This window comes from Eptesicus fuscus, chromosome 13 (genome assembly GCF_027574615.1).
Source record: "Eptesicus fuscus isolate TK198812 chromosome 13, DD_ASM_mEF_20220401, whole genome shotgun sequence".
Classification (NCBI taxonomy): domain Eukaryota; kingdom Metazoa; phylum Chordata; class Mammalia; order Chiroptera; family Vespertilionidae; genus Eptesicus; species Eptesicus fuscus.
The window spans coordinates 12,660,996-12,678,741 of record NC_072485.1 but is presented as its reverse complement, the minus strand read 5'-3'; the positions used below and the strand labels follow the sequence as shown (position 1 = coordinate 12,678,741).

Here is a 17,746-nt window from a genome sequence, read left to right as displayed (position 1 = left end):
CAACATGATTATAGTAATCAGTCATTAGCGAATGTTGTAGTTTGTTATTAGTAATCCTATCTAATAAAAGAGTAATATGCAAATTGACTGTCACTCCAACACACAAGATGGCTGCCCCCATGTGGTCAAAGATGACTGCCCCATGTGGACACAAGATGGCCACCACAAGATGGCCAGCAGGAGAGGGAAATTGGGAGAGACCAGGCCTGCAAGGGAGGGCAGTTGGGGGTGATCAAGCCTGCAGGGGAGGGCAGTTAGGGGTGACCAGGCCGGCAGAGGAGGAAAGTTGGGGGTGACCAGGCCTGCAGGGAAGGACAGTTGTGGGGGGACCCAAGCCTGCAGGGGAGAGCAGTTGGGGGGGACCAGGCCTGCAGGGGAGGGCAGTTAGGAGTGACCAGGCCTGCAGGGGAGGGCAGTTAGGGGTGACCAGGCCAGCAGTGGAGGGCAGTTAGGGGCAATCAGGCTGGCAGGGGAGTGGTTAGGGGGTGATCAGGCTGGCAGGCAGAAGTGGTTAGGGGCAATCAGGCAGGCAGGCAGGCAGACGAGTGGTTGGGAGCCAGCAGTCCTGGATTGTGAGAGGGATGTCTGACTGCCCGTTTAGGCCCAATCCTACCTGTATCGGGCCTAAATGGGCAGTCAGACATCCCTCGAGGGCTCCCAGATTGGAGAGGGTGCAGGCTGGGTTGAGGGACATCCCCCTACCCTGTGTAGGAATTTTGTGCACCAGGCCTCTAGTTATGTATAACAGGATATTGTCAAAATTAAGTTATGAAATTTTTATTAAAACGTTTCTTACATACTGTTATATTGGCTGGACTGCAAAAATATTCGTTGTGGGCTGAGTTTGACCTGCTTGGCATAGTAGTTTGGTTGTAGGCAGAGAAATTCTTTGCACCACTGGCAGAGGTAAAAAAGAAGATTTATAACTTTACAGAATTCAGAGAGGGCTCTAGTGCCAGGCCACAGAGAGCAGTGCAGCAGCGGGAGCCGGAACCCAGCCGCACTAGCTTCTTCGTCTGTGCTGTTATTTCATTCTGTGACTGCAGACAGGCTGATTATCTTCATCAGAGGATTACTTTTTACAGTTTAAACCACACAAAACAAAAAGCAAACCAACAAAAACCTCAAGTTTCAAAACTTTATTTTTGTTTTGCTAATCCACAAGGAGGTTCATTTAGATTTTACAGTAGTTAAAAAAAAGTAGTCCTTTGAAACTTCCTATTCCACCTCAATGGGCAGGCCATATCAGGAATTTAACATTGTAGGGGCATGGCTTCTCGCTGCCTGTTGGGAACAGGGCTACTCTGTTCTCTTGGGCGCCTGTGCCAGGCTGGAGTGGGTATAGAGCGGGTTGGGTGTCTGTCTCAGGGTCCTAAACTCTCATCATCCAGACCCTTGCAACGTCAGTGAACTGTTGCCCAATACTAATCCCATCCTTCCCTATCTATCTGCCCTTCCCCCACTCTTACACCCACCTTGACAGCCCTTCTCCAGCCCCTGGTCCTGGCTTTTGGAGTGTGTTCACATTGGTGCCCCACTTAGAATTTTCACAGAAGAGTTGGGATCGGGGTGAGGGAGGATCCTGGAGGTAGAAGCTACATCCTCCTTGTATGGCCTACCGTCCTTCTTGTATGGCCTACCATCCTCGTACGGCCTACTGTCCTCCTTGTATGGCCTACGGTCCTCCTGGTATGGCCCACCGTTTAATGTAGACCCTCCCCCATCCAGACTGTAGGACTCAGTTCCTCTGACAAGTATCCAAGAAGAATAGGGATTTGGAAATGTTTCACTCTTTCTCATTTCAGCCAATCAAAAAATCAGAGGACAGCCCTAGCCGCTTTGGCTTAGTGGATAGAGAGTGTCAGCCTGTGGACCGAAGGGTCCCGGGTTCGATTCTGATCAAGGGCATATGCCTGGGTTGCCCACTGGATCCCCAGTAGGGGGAGTGCAGGAGGCAGCCGATCAATGATTCTCTCTCATTATTGATGTTTATATCTATCTCTCCCTCTCCTTTCCTCTCTGAAATCAGTAAAAATATATAAAAAAAAAAAATTAGCCCTGACCGGTTTGGCTCAGTGGATAGAGCATCGGCCTGTGACTGAAGGGTCCCAGGTTCGATTCCAGTCAAGGGCATGTACCTTGGTTGGGGCACATCCCCAGTAGGGGGTGTGCAAGAGGCAGCTGGTCAATGTTTCTCTCTCATCAATGTTTCTAACTCTCTCTCCCTCTCCCTTCCTCTCTGTAAAAAATCAATAAAATATATTTTAAAAAAAATCAGAGGACAGAGAGAATGTCATAAGTACATTTTATGTCCTCTCTCTTAATTTCATTAGAATACTCCTTATTAAACTGTAGAACATATAACCAAATGGGTTGTGGTAATCAATGCCTATTATTAGAGATGCAGGATAATTTGTATCAATTGATCTCCCTGCGTGTTTTATATATACATTGTTATTAGGGAGGCAATGTGTAGAATGTTTTATATATACAATGTTTTATATATACATTGTTATTAGGGAGGCAATGTATAGAATGGGAAAAAAAAACTTACTAATTTTCTGACCTTAGGCAAGTTATTTAACTTCTCCAAACAACTGAAACTCAGTTTCCCACTGGTAGTTATAATCTCTGTCTCACAGAATTTTTGTGAAATTTAAATGAAATAACACACAGGTTGGGGAAAAGTAGGTTTACAGTTGTGAGTATGGAAGTTAATTCTTATGTTATTATTTATTAATTATTATATTCTTTTCCATACGAACAATTATAAATCTACTTTTGCCCCACCCTGTATATAAGCATTTAATATGGCACCTGACACAGCTGTTTTTATTAAACCACCTCACTTTTGTTAGGATAATAAGAAAGGTGTTCTGAGTCCCTAATGGGTGCAAGCAGTGTACGTATGAACTGCACTGCTTGATTTGCTCTCCAGGTTCTATTATTTGCTACCTGTGTGATATTGGACAAGTTGTCTAACATCTCTGTGCCTCAAGTTTATCTATAAACAGCATTAATCATAGTACCTACATCATAGGATGGTTTGGAGGATTGAATAGATTAGGACTATGAAATAAGTGTAGGTATTATTATCCTGTATAATAAAAGCCTAACATGCTAAGTGTCCAGTCGACTGGTCAGCCGTTCATCCAATCAAAGCGTAATATGCTAATGATTTGCTAAGGCCGCTCAACCGCTCGCTATGACGTGCACTGCCCACCTGGGGGCAGACAGTCAACCAGTCAACCAGTCACTATGACGTGCACTGACCACTGGGGGGCAGATGCTCCGACCGGTAGGTGAGCTTGCTGCTGGGGTCTGGCTGATCGGGACTGAACAAGATGAGCTGGACATGCCCTGGAGCCCTCCCTCGGTCCCTCCCCCAGCTGGCCAAACTCCTGCATCCCTCCCCGGCCCCAATCATGCACCAGTGGGGTCCCTCGGCCTGGACTGCACCATCTTGCAATCCAGGACCCCTCAGGGGATGTCGGAGAGCGAGTTTCAGCCAGATCCCTGCAGGCCAGGCCGAGAGACCCCACTGGTGTACGAATTCGTGCACCGGGCCTCTAGTTCATAATAATAGTAACTAATAATAGAAATACTATAGAAACAATAACAATAATAATAACATTACTAGATATTGTATGGACTTGTATGTAAGGAAAGGGACACAAAAATATCCATGTCACAGTTTCTGCATTTATAATCTAGTAAAGCAAATACAACAGACATGAAACACTACAGGCAGAATGTGGAAAGTGGAGAAAGAGGGTTGCAACCCAAATGCCACAGGAATCGAGAGGTCATCATTGTGGAACTAGGTACCTTTCTTACTATTTTTCTTCCTACAATTATTTAATTATCTATTTCTTTAGAAAGAATAGCTTTAGAGTTTTATTTGGATTTTAATACAGTGCTGCTATTTATTTACCATATGAATTTGGTTAAAAGTCTTGAACTTTGGCAAAACGATACCTACATTTTAGTGTTGTATAAAAAACCCAATAAATTAATATATGCAAGAGCTTAGTTCAGTGATTGATCCTTGCCTCTCTTTTATTGTATGAGGGTGAGTATTAATGTTTCCCCTTTATTTTTGACTATTTAAGAGTCATGCAGGACATAGTATATAAGAAAAATACACACACAATTTTCACTTCTGTTGGCTTACCTAAAATTAGTTCTATTATTTCTGTCTTGATGCATGGTTTTATTTTCCTCCTTGGGAAGTGATGAAACTGTTTTAATCCAGAATGGCTCCTGATTAGCTCTGTCTGCAGTAATTTTAATAGATTCTGCTCATTTGATATGATAATCTCATTACTAAGGAAATTCATTTAGATGAATGTAAATAGTTATAGCTTTATGATTCAAGTATTGCTTTAAAATATCATAAGCATAATTAGTTTATTAGTTTCTATTGCTGTCATAACAAACTAATGAAAGTGTAGAAGCTTAAGACAACACCGGTTTATTATTTTACGGTTCTGTAGGGCAGAGATCTGACAAGGTCTCTCTGGGCTAAAATGAAGCTGTCAGCAGGGTTGTGTTCTTTTCTGGAGACTGTGGGTGGATTGGATTTCCTTGCTTGTCCAGTTTCCAGTGTCTACCTGCATTTCCTGGCTCATGGCCCCTTCCTCCACCTTCAAAGCCTGTAATCTCTCTTTTTCTGTGGTCACATCTTCCTCCGACGACAGTTTGGAATGGTTCTCCTTTTAAGGACTCGTGTTTAGATTGGGTTTACCTGGATAATCCAGGATAATCTCCCCATCTCAAAGTACTTAACCATAATCGCATCTGCAAAGTCCCTTTTGCCATGTAAAAGGAAAAAAACTGCTTTCCTATACTCAATACTTCTGACAACAAATGTGTAGGTTTTTTCTTTTTCCTCACATCAACCAATTCTTCGACTCTCCAGACACAAACTGGATATTTTATGATTCACTTATGACACTAATGACCTGGAGTTAGCACAGCCCCCACAGGGTGAGGGCTCAGTCCCACAGATTACCCTCCAACTCCCCCAACCGCCCTTTTAGACTCCAGTTTCAAGTCCTAGGTTGTCATCTTGTACATATATATATTGAGTGGCCAGATTATTATGATCTCTGAACGCATAATAATCTGGCCACTATATATATATATTGGAGGCCTGGTAATGTGTGGGGTGGGGTCCAGCCTGGCCAGGGGAGGGGACATGGGGGGTTGGCCAGCCTGCCTTCTGTTCAAACTCCTGGTCGAGGGGACAATTTACATATTAGCCTTTTATTATATAGGATATACACTGAGTGGCCAGATTATTATGCGTTCAGAGATCATAATAATCTGGCCTCTCAGTGTGTGTGTGTGTGTGTGTGTGTGTGTGTGTGTGTATCTTATTAGATCACAATATCACACCAGGTAAAGTTCCAGGGGACTAGGACATGGACGTTTTTGGAGAACCATTACTCTGCCTACTACATTTAGTGATACAATCTAAAAATGGCTCCAATAAAAAAATAGCTTTAGAGCACAGAAACCACTTGGAAACTGGTAAAAATGTAAGCAAGAATTCATAAAATGTCAAGGAAATCTTTTCTCATCTCACCTAACCCACAACCTTTTACCTGTGGCCAGTGTTTGAAATAATCAACCAGTAATCGCTGAACTCTTTTCCAGTTGTACCACAGGTTGGACGAGATTTGGTCTCAATTTGCTGGTTGCTTTGAAGACCTTGCATGTCCAGGCTCAGTCATGCTGGAGAATTCACAACACTGGTCCCCCTGCTGGGACAGGCATTCCTGTTCCCTTTCTCTTGACCTGAACAACTTGTCTCTATTCTTCAAGCCGCAGATGAAGTATCACCTCATGAGTAAAGCCTTGCATGAAATCTCAGATTAGGTTAGGCCCCATCCTAATTGTTTCTTTACTGTTTTTCTTCACTTCTGTATTGTGAATTCCATGAGAGCAGGGGCTCTCTATTTCTCTGTATTCCCAGAGCCTGACACAGTGTCAGGAATCGACTAGGCACTAAAAAATATTTGCTGACTTGAACTGGGTACCATTAAGATGATGGTAATAAGGCTCACTGTGGGTTGCTGAAGTTGCCTGTCAGTTTGCACTATTTCCACTAAGCAGGGAAGGAGAATTCCCACACATTCTGATCTCTAGGTAGAAGTCTTAGAGTGGTGAGCGACTACAAAGGCCATTCCAAGAAAAAAAAAATCTACTTAGGCAATACAAGATCTGAAGTTGCTTGGTGAAGCTAGAACAAGGACAAAAGAAATGACATGTTCCCACCTCCTTCAGGACACCCCTCTATGCTTGGTAGCTGCCTTCCATAGTTAAGACAGAGTTGGTGCAGGTAAGACTGAGTTGTTAATGGATCCCAGATGCTTGCTGCTGTACAGGGCTGGAGAAACTGGGCAGGTTTCCTTTTTCTAGAATCTTCATTGCCCAGCAGAACAGACCCCTATCACTCTGTCCTGTTTCAATATGCATGGCAACTTATTTTGCATTTTCATTTTAAAGTTGAATGCTTTCTGGTGGTATTTGGGTTGACACATTTCCAGGCTACCCTGTAGAGCTCTTTCTTTTTGCAGTCCATTGTAGTTCCCCCTGCTGCAGATGGGCTAATAGAGGCTTCAGAAAAGCCTGTTTTCCTGGTGGCATTAAAAAAAAAAAAAATAAATAAATAAATAAATATATAAATATATATATATATATTACTGATTTTTTACAGAGAGGAGGGAGAAGGATAGAGAGTTAGAAACATTGATGAGAAAGAAACATCGATCAGGTGCCTCCTGCACACCTCCTACGGTGGATGTGCCCGCAACCAAGGTACATGCCCTGACCGGAATCGAACCTGGGACCTTTCAGTCTGCAGGCTGACGCTCTGTCCACTGAGCCAAACCATTTAGGGCCCTGGTGGCATTTTTTACCTTTGCAGCAATTCAGCCAGATAAACAAAGATGAAAATTTACATTGATTCTGCCTTTTAGGAGCCTACAACCTACCTGGAGAGCCTTAAACATATGCCAAGTAGAATACAGTGTGAGACATTTTTACTAGATCAGTAACACTCAGGGTTTTATCCCATTATGAACCCCTTTTATTCATTTTCTGCCAGGAATTATATATTTAAAAAAAATTTGAAACTCCTTTAAATTGCAGGTGTTAAGTTATAATTTATTTTCTACCTCTTAACTAAAGCTTCTGATTAGCAAGAGAAAGTGAGTGTTAATACACTTGATTGGTGTAATTATAGCTGGAAGCATATATAGGTGATGCTTTGGTCTGTCTGTACAGCCTTATCATGGGTAAATGTAGGATTGCTGTTTGTTTGTTTTTTTCCTTCAAAACCAACTTTTAATTATGGCAATGTTCAAGTAAAATTGGCAACTATTACCTATTGGATGTAGTGTCACCCAATTTCAATAATTATCAACTCATCTTATTTCATTTATACCTCTCCACTTCACCCCTTCTGAATTATCTTAAAGTCAATCTCAGGCATCATATAATTTCACAAATAACTATTTCAGTATTCATCTCTAAAAGATAAGGACTTAAAAATAACCACAGTACCATTATTCCACCAAAATATGAACAATAATTCCCTAATATCATATATATCTAGTCCATGTTCAAATTTCTCCAATTGTCACATAATTTTCTAAATAGTTTATTCAGTTTGTGAACATAGTTGGGGCTTGTGCAGGAGGCAACCAATTGATGTGTCTCTCATGTTGATGTTTTTCTCTCTCTCTCTCTCTCTCTCTCTCTCTCTCTCTCTCTCTCTCTCTCTCACCTCCTCCTCTCTCCCTTTTATCCTAACAATCAATGGAAAAAAATATCCTCTGGTGAGGATTACAGAAAAATAAATAAATAAAAAACCAAAAAGGGGCCACATAGCAGACCTGACAAACTCAAGGGGCTAGATGGCAGGCCTGACAAAGTCAGTGACTGAAAGTAACTCACAGGATGATCTGATCGTAATTGTAAACTGGGCAGGCCATGGTGGGCAGTCACATCCCAGGCCTACAGCTTCCTTAGTTTGAAGCTTCTCATTGTTATCTTGTTGCCTGAATAGCATCTCCATTTACTGTAAATGTTAAATGTTAACTATTCTATGCCCACCAATGTAAAAGAAGTTTGTATCTCTCCATTTTACTTTTTATCCAATTTTAGAGTTCTCCCCGTTTTGCTTTCTCCCATCTCTTTAATCTACCACCAGTGGATTTCGTGTAACTTAGCTTCTCTCCTTTGACTCTAAATGTATATAAGTAAGTAACTGCCACATTGCCATTCTCAGGAACATTTTCTCAATCCGTTGAGATCTTGCTTCCTGGCATGTCCTCAGTTATTGGTGTAAATAAACTCTTATAAAGTTTGTTTTTTTATATAGGTTTGGATTTTCTTTCATTGACAAAATCAAAATGCACACAAGGCCCATGCATTTGAAGGCTGTCATATCTACATCTCTTTCTCCTGTAGGCTTCCCCTTATTCTTGTAGTTTATTTTTGAAGAAATAGTTCATTTGTCATGTAGACTTTTCCACATTCTGAGTTTTGCTGATTGTATTTTTCTGGTGGGTTTCCAGTGTTTCTTTCTCAGAATAATGTGTCTAAATGCATAAAATAAGATACAGAGGCCTATAATGGAAACCAATTGCATCCATTTATTAAAACTATTGAAAACTCTTTGTGATATGTTAATATATGTGCTTCTTTTCTAAAAAACACACACTTAAACAAGATCTCCCAATGGGTCTTTAACTACCATGATTTTGGAGTAGTGATGAGTGGAAATGATATTTTGAAATTTCAACAACAGCTGTTGTATGATAGGAAAATGTCTGTGAGTTCTTTGGTAGCAAACTCATGGGTACTGCTAGTACTAGTATAGTTCGTTGCTTCCATTTATAACTGAAGGGAATATTACATTTTAGTTAATTGTTGCTGAAAATCAAGATATGTTGCTTCCCCCATCCAAGTTCATAGATTCCCCAGAATATTTTCATGGACCTAGTCCATGAACACCTGTTAAAAATCCTATGGTCCTCTTTTTTTGCCAGAATATTGCATAAATATTGTGTACTGCCATCACAAGGTACTAGTGTTTACTTGTCTCTCTTTTTGTTATATGAGGAGCTATTGAGGTTTATTGCCTAGATTCATTATTTTATTAGGGGTTATAAAATGATATTCTATTTCTGTCATTTCATTTTTATTTATTATCCACATTGCTTCTATAAAGACAAACTCCCTGTCATTAACTCATTACTCCCATTAACGCATTACCCTGAGATGTAATTTGAATAGGAAGGGCAGGATAAATGTTTTGCTTTTTTCCCCCCTTTATTTGCCAGTTTTCAAAGTAATCTGTTGGTTCTCTAACATCCTCCAAAGATGACCAATGAGTTTTGTTTTTTAAAAAATTTTAAGTATTGCCATTAACTCATGGATTTAACCATACTGGAGGTATTTCAATCCATTGCAGTTGTCCTTATTGATGTCAGAATGTCTTTTTGTCACGACTCCACTGCTCTTTGGTAGCTTTCTTGCCACTTGGTGTGACAAGGTGTTCCAGGCTTACCTTGTACTTTCCTTGCCCAGGTCTGCAATCTCTCTCTAAGGAGGCCTAGTTCTTTTCAGTAGGAAGTATTATTTACTTGCTATTTTCTAGGCATAGGAGTGTTCATGAGTATTGATGGGTCATTGTTTTGGGGCTTTACAGTGAACAGATAGGAAATATACTTAAAAATATATAAAATGTATTATGAGTTCATTTTATTTAAAAAATATATTTTTTTAACTTAGCCTCTTTTTTCAGAGAGAAAGGGAGAGGGATAGAGAGTTAGAAACATCAATGAGAGAGAAACATTGATCAGCCGCCTCTTGCTTTATTCCACAGTATATATACAGTCTTAAAATAATAATACCACCTCCAAAAAATTATTGAGTTATTTATGTATTTTAGAGAGAGAGGAGAGGAGAGAGAGAAACATCGATTTGTTGTCCCACTTATTTAAGCATTCATTGGTTGACTCTTGTATGTGCTCTGATGGGATCAAACCCACAACCTTGGGGTATCAAGAGGATGCTCTAACCACCTGAGCTACCCAGCCTGGGTATCACCTCCAAACAATTTAAGATATTTTACATTTCTTACTATTCCTATGGTATATTCTAGTAGGAATGTTCTGTTAAATTAGTTTCTTGAAATCACTTGAAATAATTCCCATTTTGTTTTACTACCAACTTAAAATATTGTTAAGTTTATTTTATCATTTGTTTTTCATTTTACATGTGGCTTTTTAAAAAAATTTATTTTGCTTTATAATTATGTAAAATACTTACATGGCTCAGAAGACAAATTTATGAGACATGGTATATTTAGATATATATGCCTTTTACTTTGCTCTCTTTCCTGACCTATAGGTAACTTTAAAAACAGTTTTTATCTTTGTCTTTCCATTTAAAAATATTAACAAAGACAAATAAATCTTAGTATCTCATATCATTTTCCTCCACATTTGCTTTTTTTTTTTCTTTTTTAAAAATTATATCCTGGCAGTCAGTGTACATGGTGTATATGTAGGAAATATTTGCCTTGCTTTTTATAGCTGCACAGTCCTCCTTTGTGTTTACTCGGCTAGTTTCCTACTGTTAACCCTTTAGATTTTCTCTCGTCTTTTACTATTATGAACAGTGCATCCCTGAGTAGCCTGTATATACACCTTTCATATTTTTGCCAAAGTATCCACAGAATAGATTCTTAGAAGTAAAATTTAGAAATCGCACTTCCCCTCCCCCCATAAGGACTGTATCGCTTTGCATTCTTGCCAGCAATGGTCAGAAGTACTGCTAAACAGTACTGAACAGTCCATGGATTTCTGTCACTAGTTCCATGGATGCCCGGAGTTGCGAGACCTCAGAGAGCTTTGCTCCTCAAAGTGTGGCCTGTGGACCAGCAGCGGAGGCATCACCACCCGAGAGCATGTCTGAAATGCAGAATCTCAGGCTCCTCGCCAACCTACTGAATCAGAAGACGCAATTTAACAAGATCCTCATAGACATTAAGATTTGAGAAGCACGGGTCTCGAGCTATGCTCCGCAGTCCTTTAGCCTCTAGGCACGTGTGGCTGTTTAAATTAAAATGAATTATAGGGACATAGAGTGAAAAACGGAGTTCCTCATTCACACTGGCCACATTTCACGTGCTCAATAGCCACTTCTCAGCTGTTTCTGTCACGGCAGTACCTTCTGTGGCACAACACTGGTCCATGGCTACGCTGTCCAATGTGATAGCCTGTAGCCACATACCACTATTTTACTTTTTAAAAAAAATGTATTTTTATTGGTTTCAGAGAGGAAGGGGGCGGGGAGAGGAAGAGAGAGAGATCAATGATGAGAGAGAATCATGGATGGATCGGCTGCCTCCTGTACGACCCCTACTGGGGATCGAGCCCGCAACCCGGGCATGTGCCCTGACCGGGAATCGAACCCACGACCTCCTGGTTCACAGGTCGACACTCAACCACTGAGCCATGCCAGCCGGGCCCACTATTTTACTTTAAATTGAAAACACTAAAAATTAAACATTTTTATTCCCATTAGCCCTATTTCAAGTGCTTAATTGCTACATAACTAGAAGCTACTGTATTGGTGCACATATTGAACATTCCCACCATCGCGGAAAGTTCTATTGGACAGCTCTGGTCTTCCCAAAAGGCTGGGTGAACCAGAAGAAGGGAGGGAAGATTCGTTGGGTGCTTAAGGTGGTAGATATTTTACATAGCTTACATCAATAACCCTTAAACCCACTAAAACAAAACAAAACAAAACAAAACAAAACAAAACAAAACAGAGTTTTTGAGAGGCTAACTAATGTATTCAACTTCCTAACACTAATAAGAGATGAAGTTACTCTGGTTCAAAGTTTAATGCACTTTCCACTGTGTTTGGAAGGAATACTCCTTTCTCAAAGGCTACCTCTGGGGTGCAATCTCCACTGGCCTTTTACAAAACAAAACAGAAGTAATGCAAACCCCTGTTTTCACTTGCCTGCAACCTGTTTCTTTTCTCTCTCATGCTTCAAATTTAAATTTAGATTCTCATTTTTATCTAACTCCCAAGCTCATATTCGTTTTGCTATAAATGCCTTGAGTTCACATCTTAGGGTGTCCTCGCTAAGCGTCCCCTATCTTGCATTTTAACATTATGGCATCTCAGTAATTAATTGCAGCATTTATTCATTAATTCAATCAACATTTACTGAGCACCTACTATGCATAAGATATAACGCAGTGGGAAAAAAGAAAACACAAATTTTCTTTCCTTACATGCCTTCCTTTTAAGGTAATATTTACACATAACTACATTTTCTATAGTTTGAAATTTGGCTTTCTTGGCCACTTTGAGTTTTGAAAATGTCCCAATACATCAGAATGTGAGTTCTTCAAAACTGCTAGCTAGCTAATTACGCTCATTAGAATTAGGCGATACACTGATGGCTACATTTTAGAACCATAGAAATGTAGATATGGAAAGAATACAAAGGTCAGCCAGGCTGCTACTCACTATGTGAAGAAAAGCTACTATTTGCTCTCGAGGTTTCCATCTTGCTTCTAATATGATTTAAAATGCTCCAGTAATAGACACTAGGTAATCTATGTGCTAAATAAGAGGATTTTTCTCTAAATGAATATTTATTGTCAGACTTGTACTAGGATTTTTATAGAAGTGCTGGAAGTTATTCTGTACCCAGTATTTACAGGTGGCAGATGTAATGCATTTAAAATTCTTCCCAAAGAAGCTATGCTCTGAAGAAGTCTACTACTCAATCCTGCCTCCAGCTGACAAGGTGCAATCTAGCAGCACAGATTTATGGAGACATAACGTGAAGAAAAATATATGATTTGCATCCAAACAATGTATTTTATCAGTCACTTGGAACTCTTTCTTCAAATAAAAGGGAGAGAATAATTCAGTGGTTTGCCATCCTATTGCCTAGTAGACTCATTGAGAGGGCTTTTAAAAATAGGCTGATATTTGAGACCGGTTTGGCTCAGTGGATAGAGTGTCGGCCTGCGGACTGAAAGGTCCCAGGTTCGATTCCGGTCAAGGGCATGTACCTTGGTTGTGGGCACATCCCCAGTGTGTGTGTGTGTGTGTGGTGGGGGGGGGCGGGCGTGCAGGAGGCAGCTGATCAATGTTTCTAGCTCTCTATCCTCTCCCTTCCTCTCTGTGAAAAATCAATAAAATATATATATTTTAAAAAATAGGCTGATATTTGGACCCCATCTCCTGAGAACCTGATTCAGTTGGCTTTTCTTTTTAAGCCCTCAATGATGATTTACTGTACACCCAGGTGGAGGGCTACTGGTCTAACCTGACATTGCAAATAAACAAGAGCTAAACGAAACGCATCAATCCCATCATTTTATGTAAAACTAGTGTTTGAATTAGGCAGAAACCGATATTACAGCCTTCCTTCATTCCTGAGTCTATCTGGAAATTGTTTTCACATTTCTGGTCTGTGATCAGGGGTCTTTAGGTTTTCTGTAAGAAAGGCAGAGGGAAAATAAAATGCCTTCAATATTTTCTTTTTTTCAATCCTTAAATTCATACAATATCTCCAAATAGTAAAGTAGTCAGAAGGGACCTTACTCAGGTTACCTTCTTCCTTGTGTGCCTGCCTCTGCCCCAGATGACCCATAGCTCTTGTGTGCTCTGCTTTCTGCTGGCCGATCTCCCCCAGTGTGAAGTCGCCTTGGGAAACATGTCTTGGGGTTGGACCACATCCTGCCATTGAAGTTCACGTCAGTGGCGGTTCTGTTTGAAGCCCTGTGACAGGATATATCCCATGGTTAGATGCACATTGTTTCTGGCAGCTTCCTTTAGAGAGGGACAGGTTTTGTTAAGGTATAAAGAGTCCCTGGGTTCAGTTCACAGTTCATATGAATGGGACCTTGTGGTGGAATGCTTAAATGTGAAGCTATAAGTAACAAAAATTGTTTTGAGGCCTTTGGTATCTCTCTCTACCAGTCTGTTTTTTCTCTTCTTTCTCCTTTTGTTCAGCCTCCACCCCCTCAACCTCTTCTGCCTGCCTCCTCCCCCTTCCCTTTTGCTCCCGCTCTTCCATTATGGATGAGGTCATTATGATTTGGAGCCAAGAGAAGTGCATTCTGTAACCTTAAATCTCCATACTCAATTTGTGACTCTCCTCTTTTTTTTTTTTTTTTTTAGAAGATGGCTATACTTTATAGTTGGAGGACAGCTTTCTTAATTGAGCTGTTTTAGAATGCAAATATGAGCTTGCTGGAGGAATTTTGTCCATTTGTGAACAGGGACACACTTATTACTCTCATTTATATCAAATTTATAATGGTTTTCACGTCCATTATGGGTTGTGAAAAATGGTCTAAGTTTGATTAGGTTATTGAACACTTGATTGGCTTTTCCACGACCTTTACTTTGGACAGCCAACTCATCCCCTGATGTCCCCAGAAGCAGTGTAAAACTGGTGGGAGAGAAATCAGGCTAGACTCCTTTCCAGACAGCGAGGAGGGGTGAAACAATCTCTTGAAGAAAGGCTTTACTAATATAAGCTCTGTTATAAAATCATAATGGAGAAGTAAAGAAGGGTATTGGGGGAAGGAGAAAGTGATACAGAAGGTAAGATGATGTCAACTCTAAGGGATGACCTCACTTATTATCCCAAGACCATGTGCTGTAGTGGAGGCAGCAGATGTTTAATGATCAGAAAATTTGGGCATCAATTCTGCTCCTGTGTGATCTTAGGCAAAACACTTCCCTCTTCTGGGCCACAGTATCTTCACCTAAAAAAATGGGCCACAGCACCAAAGTTCTGCAGTTCTGAGGCTTTCTTCCAGGAGAGGAGATGTTTCCCTAGATCTGATTCTTGGAAGTAAATTTGAACTCCCTCATCTAACAGCAAAGTCCTTTAATAGCAAAGGGCACTGACTTCCTCTGCCTTTTACTAACTGTGGGACTGTGGGTGAGTTTGGAGCCACTCTGAGCCTCATGCTCCCCTCTGTAATAGGAGTGGAGGAAGACTACTGTTCTCAGGGTTGTGATGAGAATTAGGTTGAGAATGTGTGCTCTGATGATGCCAACTGAACCATGAAATACAGGAAAATTGGAACCATGTCCTTGGCCAGGTACCCTTCACCACAGGTTTCTTGAGGGAAGTTTGTGACTGGAGACAATGACACTTGTCTCCCAAAATGTACTTTTCCACTCTTGGCTTTGGCTCTACAGGACCATGTGGTGAATTTCTTTTGTCTAGGATAGGGCAGCCTAAAATCCAGAATCAGGGCCTTGTTCAGGAGGAAGTGAGCACAGAGGACCCTGCCAGGGAGAGGTAGAGCATCCCTGGGAACACTCCTGCCTCTGTGGGACCAAGGTCTTAACCCTTTGCTCACCTGGGCATAAAATTTGCTTCCCTACCCTAATAAAATGTCTGCCTCTGGCCAGTTCCTGCTATTGTTCCTCCCCTGGAAGGGTGGGGCTTTTTAGCTCCTTCCTTTTGAGAGTAAAGAGCAAACAACATGAAGGTATATAACTTTTGGAGAGCTATCTAGCAAAACAAGTAAATTTGAAGATGCTTATGCCCTAAGACTAACAATTCTACTCTTTGATGTATCTTCAAAGCAAACGGTCCCTTTAGGCTTCATGGCACAAATAGAAAGTCATTATAATTGTAGGTACTCCGAGTACACCGCTTGCAGAGGATGAATGCCTTTGGTCGTCCCCAGCAGGCCATCCTGAGTCCTGATGACACTTTATCTTAGCACATCAGTGACCATCTGCACCAGTTTGCAAAACAAACCCAGAGGGATTTATGAAAGTGACTCTGGTGGTTAGGAAAAGAAGGATTGATGAGAAGGGAACAAGGCAGAGAAGCAGTTAGAAAACTAATATAATGGCCCAGGCCAAAGTGAGACCTGACTGAAAGCCGTGTCAGTGTGAACGGAAAGTAGAGAATGACGTGGAAGACGCCACACAGCCAAGCACACCATTAGCTCTCGGGAGGGGGTGTTGACATGATATCTGGGTTTCTAGACTAAATGGATGGCTGTGAGGCTACTGACCAGGACAGGAAGACAGGATGAGAAACAGGTTTGGGGCCAGGGGCCAGTAGTGAGTTCCATTTGAGAGCAGTAGAAATTGAGGTGCCTGGAACCTTGCGGGAAGGGTGGGGGGACAATGTGAGGCTTGGGACAGGTGGCCTCTAAGGCGTGCCCAGTGAATCTGTGCTTCCTCGTGTTGTTGCCCCAAGTGATCTCCTCCTCCTGAGTTGCAGGGGTGGGGAGTGAAGGGGCGGGAGGCGGGGGAGAGAGATAGGAATCTGCGACTTGCTTCTAACCATTAGAACACAATGAAAGTAATGGGATGTCATTTCCATGAATATATCATGTAAGGTCATCACTTCCATCATGCTAGGCAACTCTCTCTATTAGTTCTCTTCCTTGCTGGCTCTGATGAAACAAGCTGCCATATACAAAGGCTCACATGTCAAGGACCTGAGGGTGGCCTCTGGCCAACAACCAGCCAGGAACCGAGGCCCTCAGTGGCTGAGCTTCACCTATGAACCAGGGGGTCTCCGTTCGATTCCCAGTCAGGGCACATGCCTGGGCTGTGGGCTCAATCCCCAGGGTGGGGTGTGCAGGAGGCAACTGATCAATGATTCTCTCTCATCATGGATGTTTCTATCTCTCTCCCTCTCCCATCCTCTCTTTGAAATCAATAAAAATACATATTAAAGAAAATAATGGTGAGGGCCTTTGGTGGGGGCGGGGGCGCAGACTGGAGCAGGCTGGAAGAGGTTGTTGGGGGAAAAAGGAGGACCTATGCAATACTTTCAACAATAGAGATAAAAAACAAACAAAAAAGGCGCTGTGATTCTAACACGTAGGTAACATTGAAAACCTCTACTTCTAGTTGAAGAAATCAAGACTAGGAGAAGGAAAGGATGAGACTATGCTAAACATTTAATGAATAGGAAGGCCTTAAAACAAGTTAAAACTGAGTTTTTAAAAGTCATACAAACCCACTTCAAATAGTGTATCACATAGCTAAGTAATCAAAATGATTTCTAAATGGGTGAACAATAAAATGGGGAAATAGTATTTTTGTGATAATGAGGGAAATCCGAAATGTAAAAGAGAATAAAATCTCAAAATTCAACACTTTTATTCATGGCCATGGACAGCAGTGCGTTGATGGTGGGGGAGAGGAGTGGGTGGAGGTAGAAAAGGGCATAGAGGGGATAAATGGTGATGAGAAAAAAAATCCAACACTTTAATTTTTGTACATATGAAGTGGGCAATAAAATGAAATAATGACAAAACAGGAATAACTAGCATTTCTCTTTTTGTTGAGCACTAAAGTGTATGTTGTATGTTGTGTGTTGTGCATGTTTGTGTCAGAGGTATAACTTACTTGCATGTTATTCAGATTTCCTTCTTTGTTTTCTAGGAATATTTTGAAAACAATTGCCCTGGGTCAGATATTGTCCTTGTGTATATGTGGAACAGCCATCACCAGCCAGTATTTGGCAGAAAAATACAAAGTGAACACCCCCATGCTTCAGAGCTTTATCAACTATTGCTTGCTGTTTCTAGTTTATACAGTGATGCTGGCATTTCAATCAGGTATGCCGAGTGTGGGAATTAACTTTTTTCAATGACCTATCATCATTAAAAAGTGTGGTTTTTAGGCATTTAAAAAA

At 41.1% G+C, this 17,746-nt stretch overlaps 1 protein-coding gene across 1 annotated transcript in view; it reads left to right on the top strand.

The window, feature by feature from the left end:
* Positions 1-17,746, top strand: part of SLC35F2 (solute carrier family 35 member F2) — a 44,024-nt gene that overhangs the window by 7,304 nt on the left and 18,974 nt on the right. Inside the window, 1 exon segment of the mRNA XM_054724944.1 lies at positions 17,494-17,669. Coding sequence (XP_054580919.1) covers positions 17,494-17,669 — 176 coding nt within the window.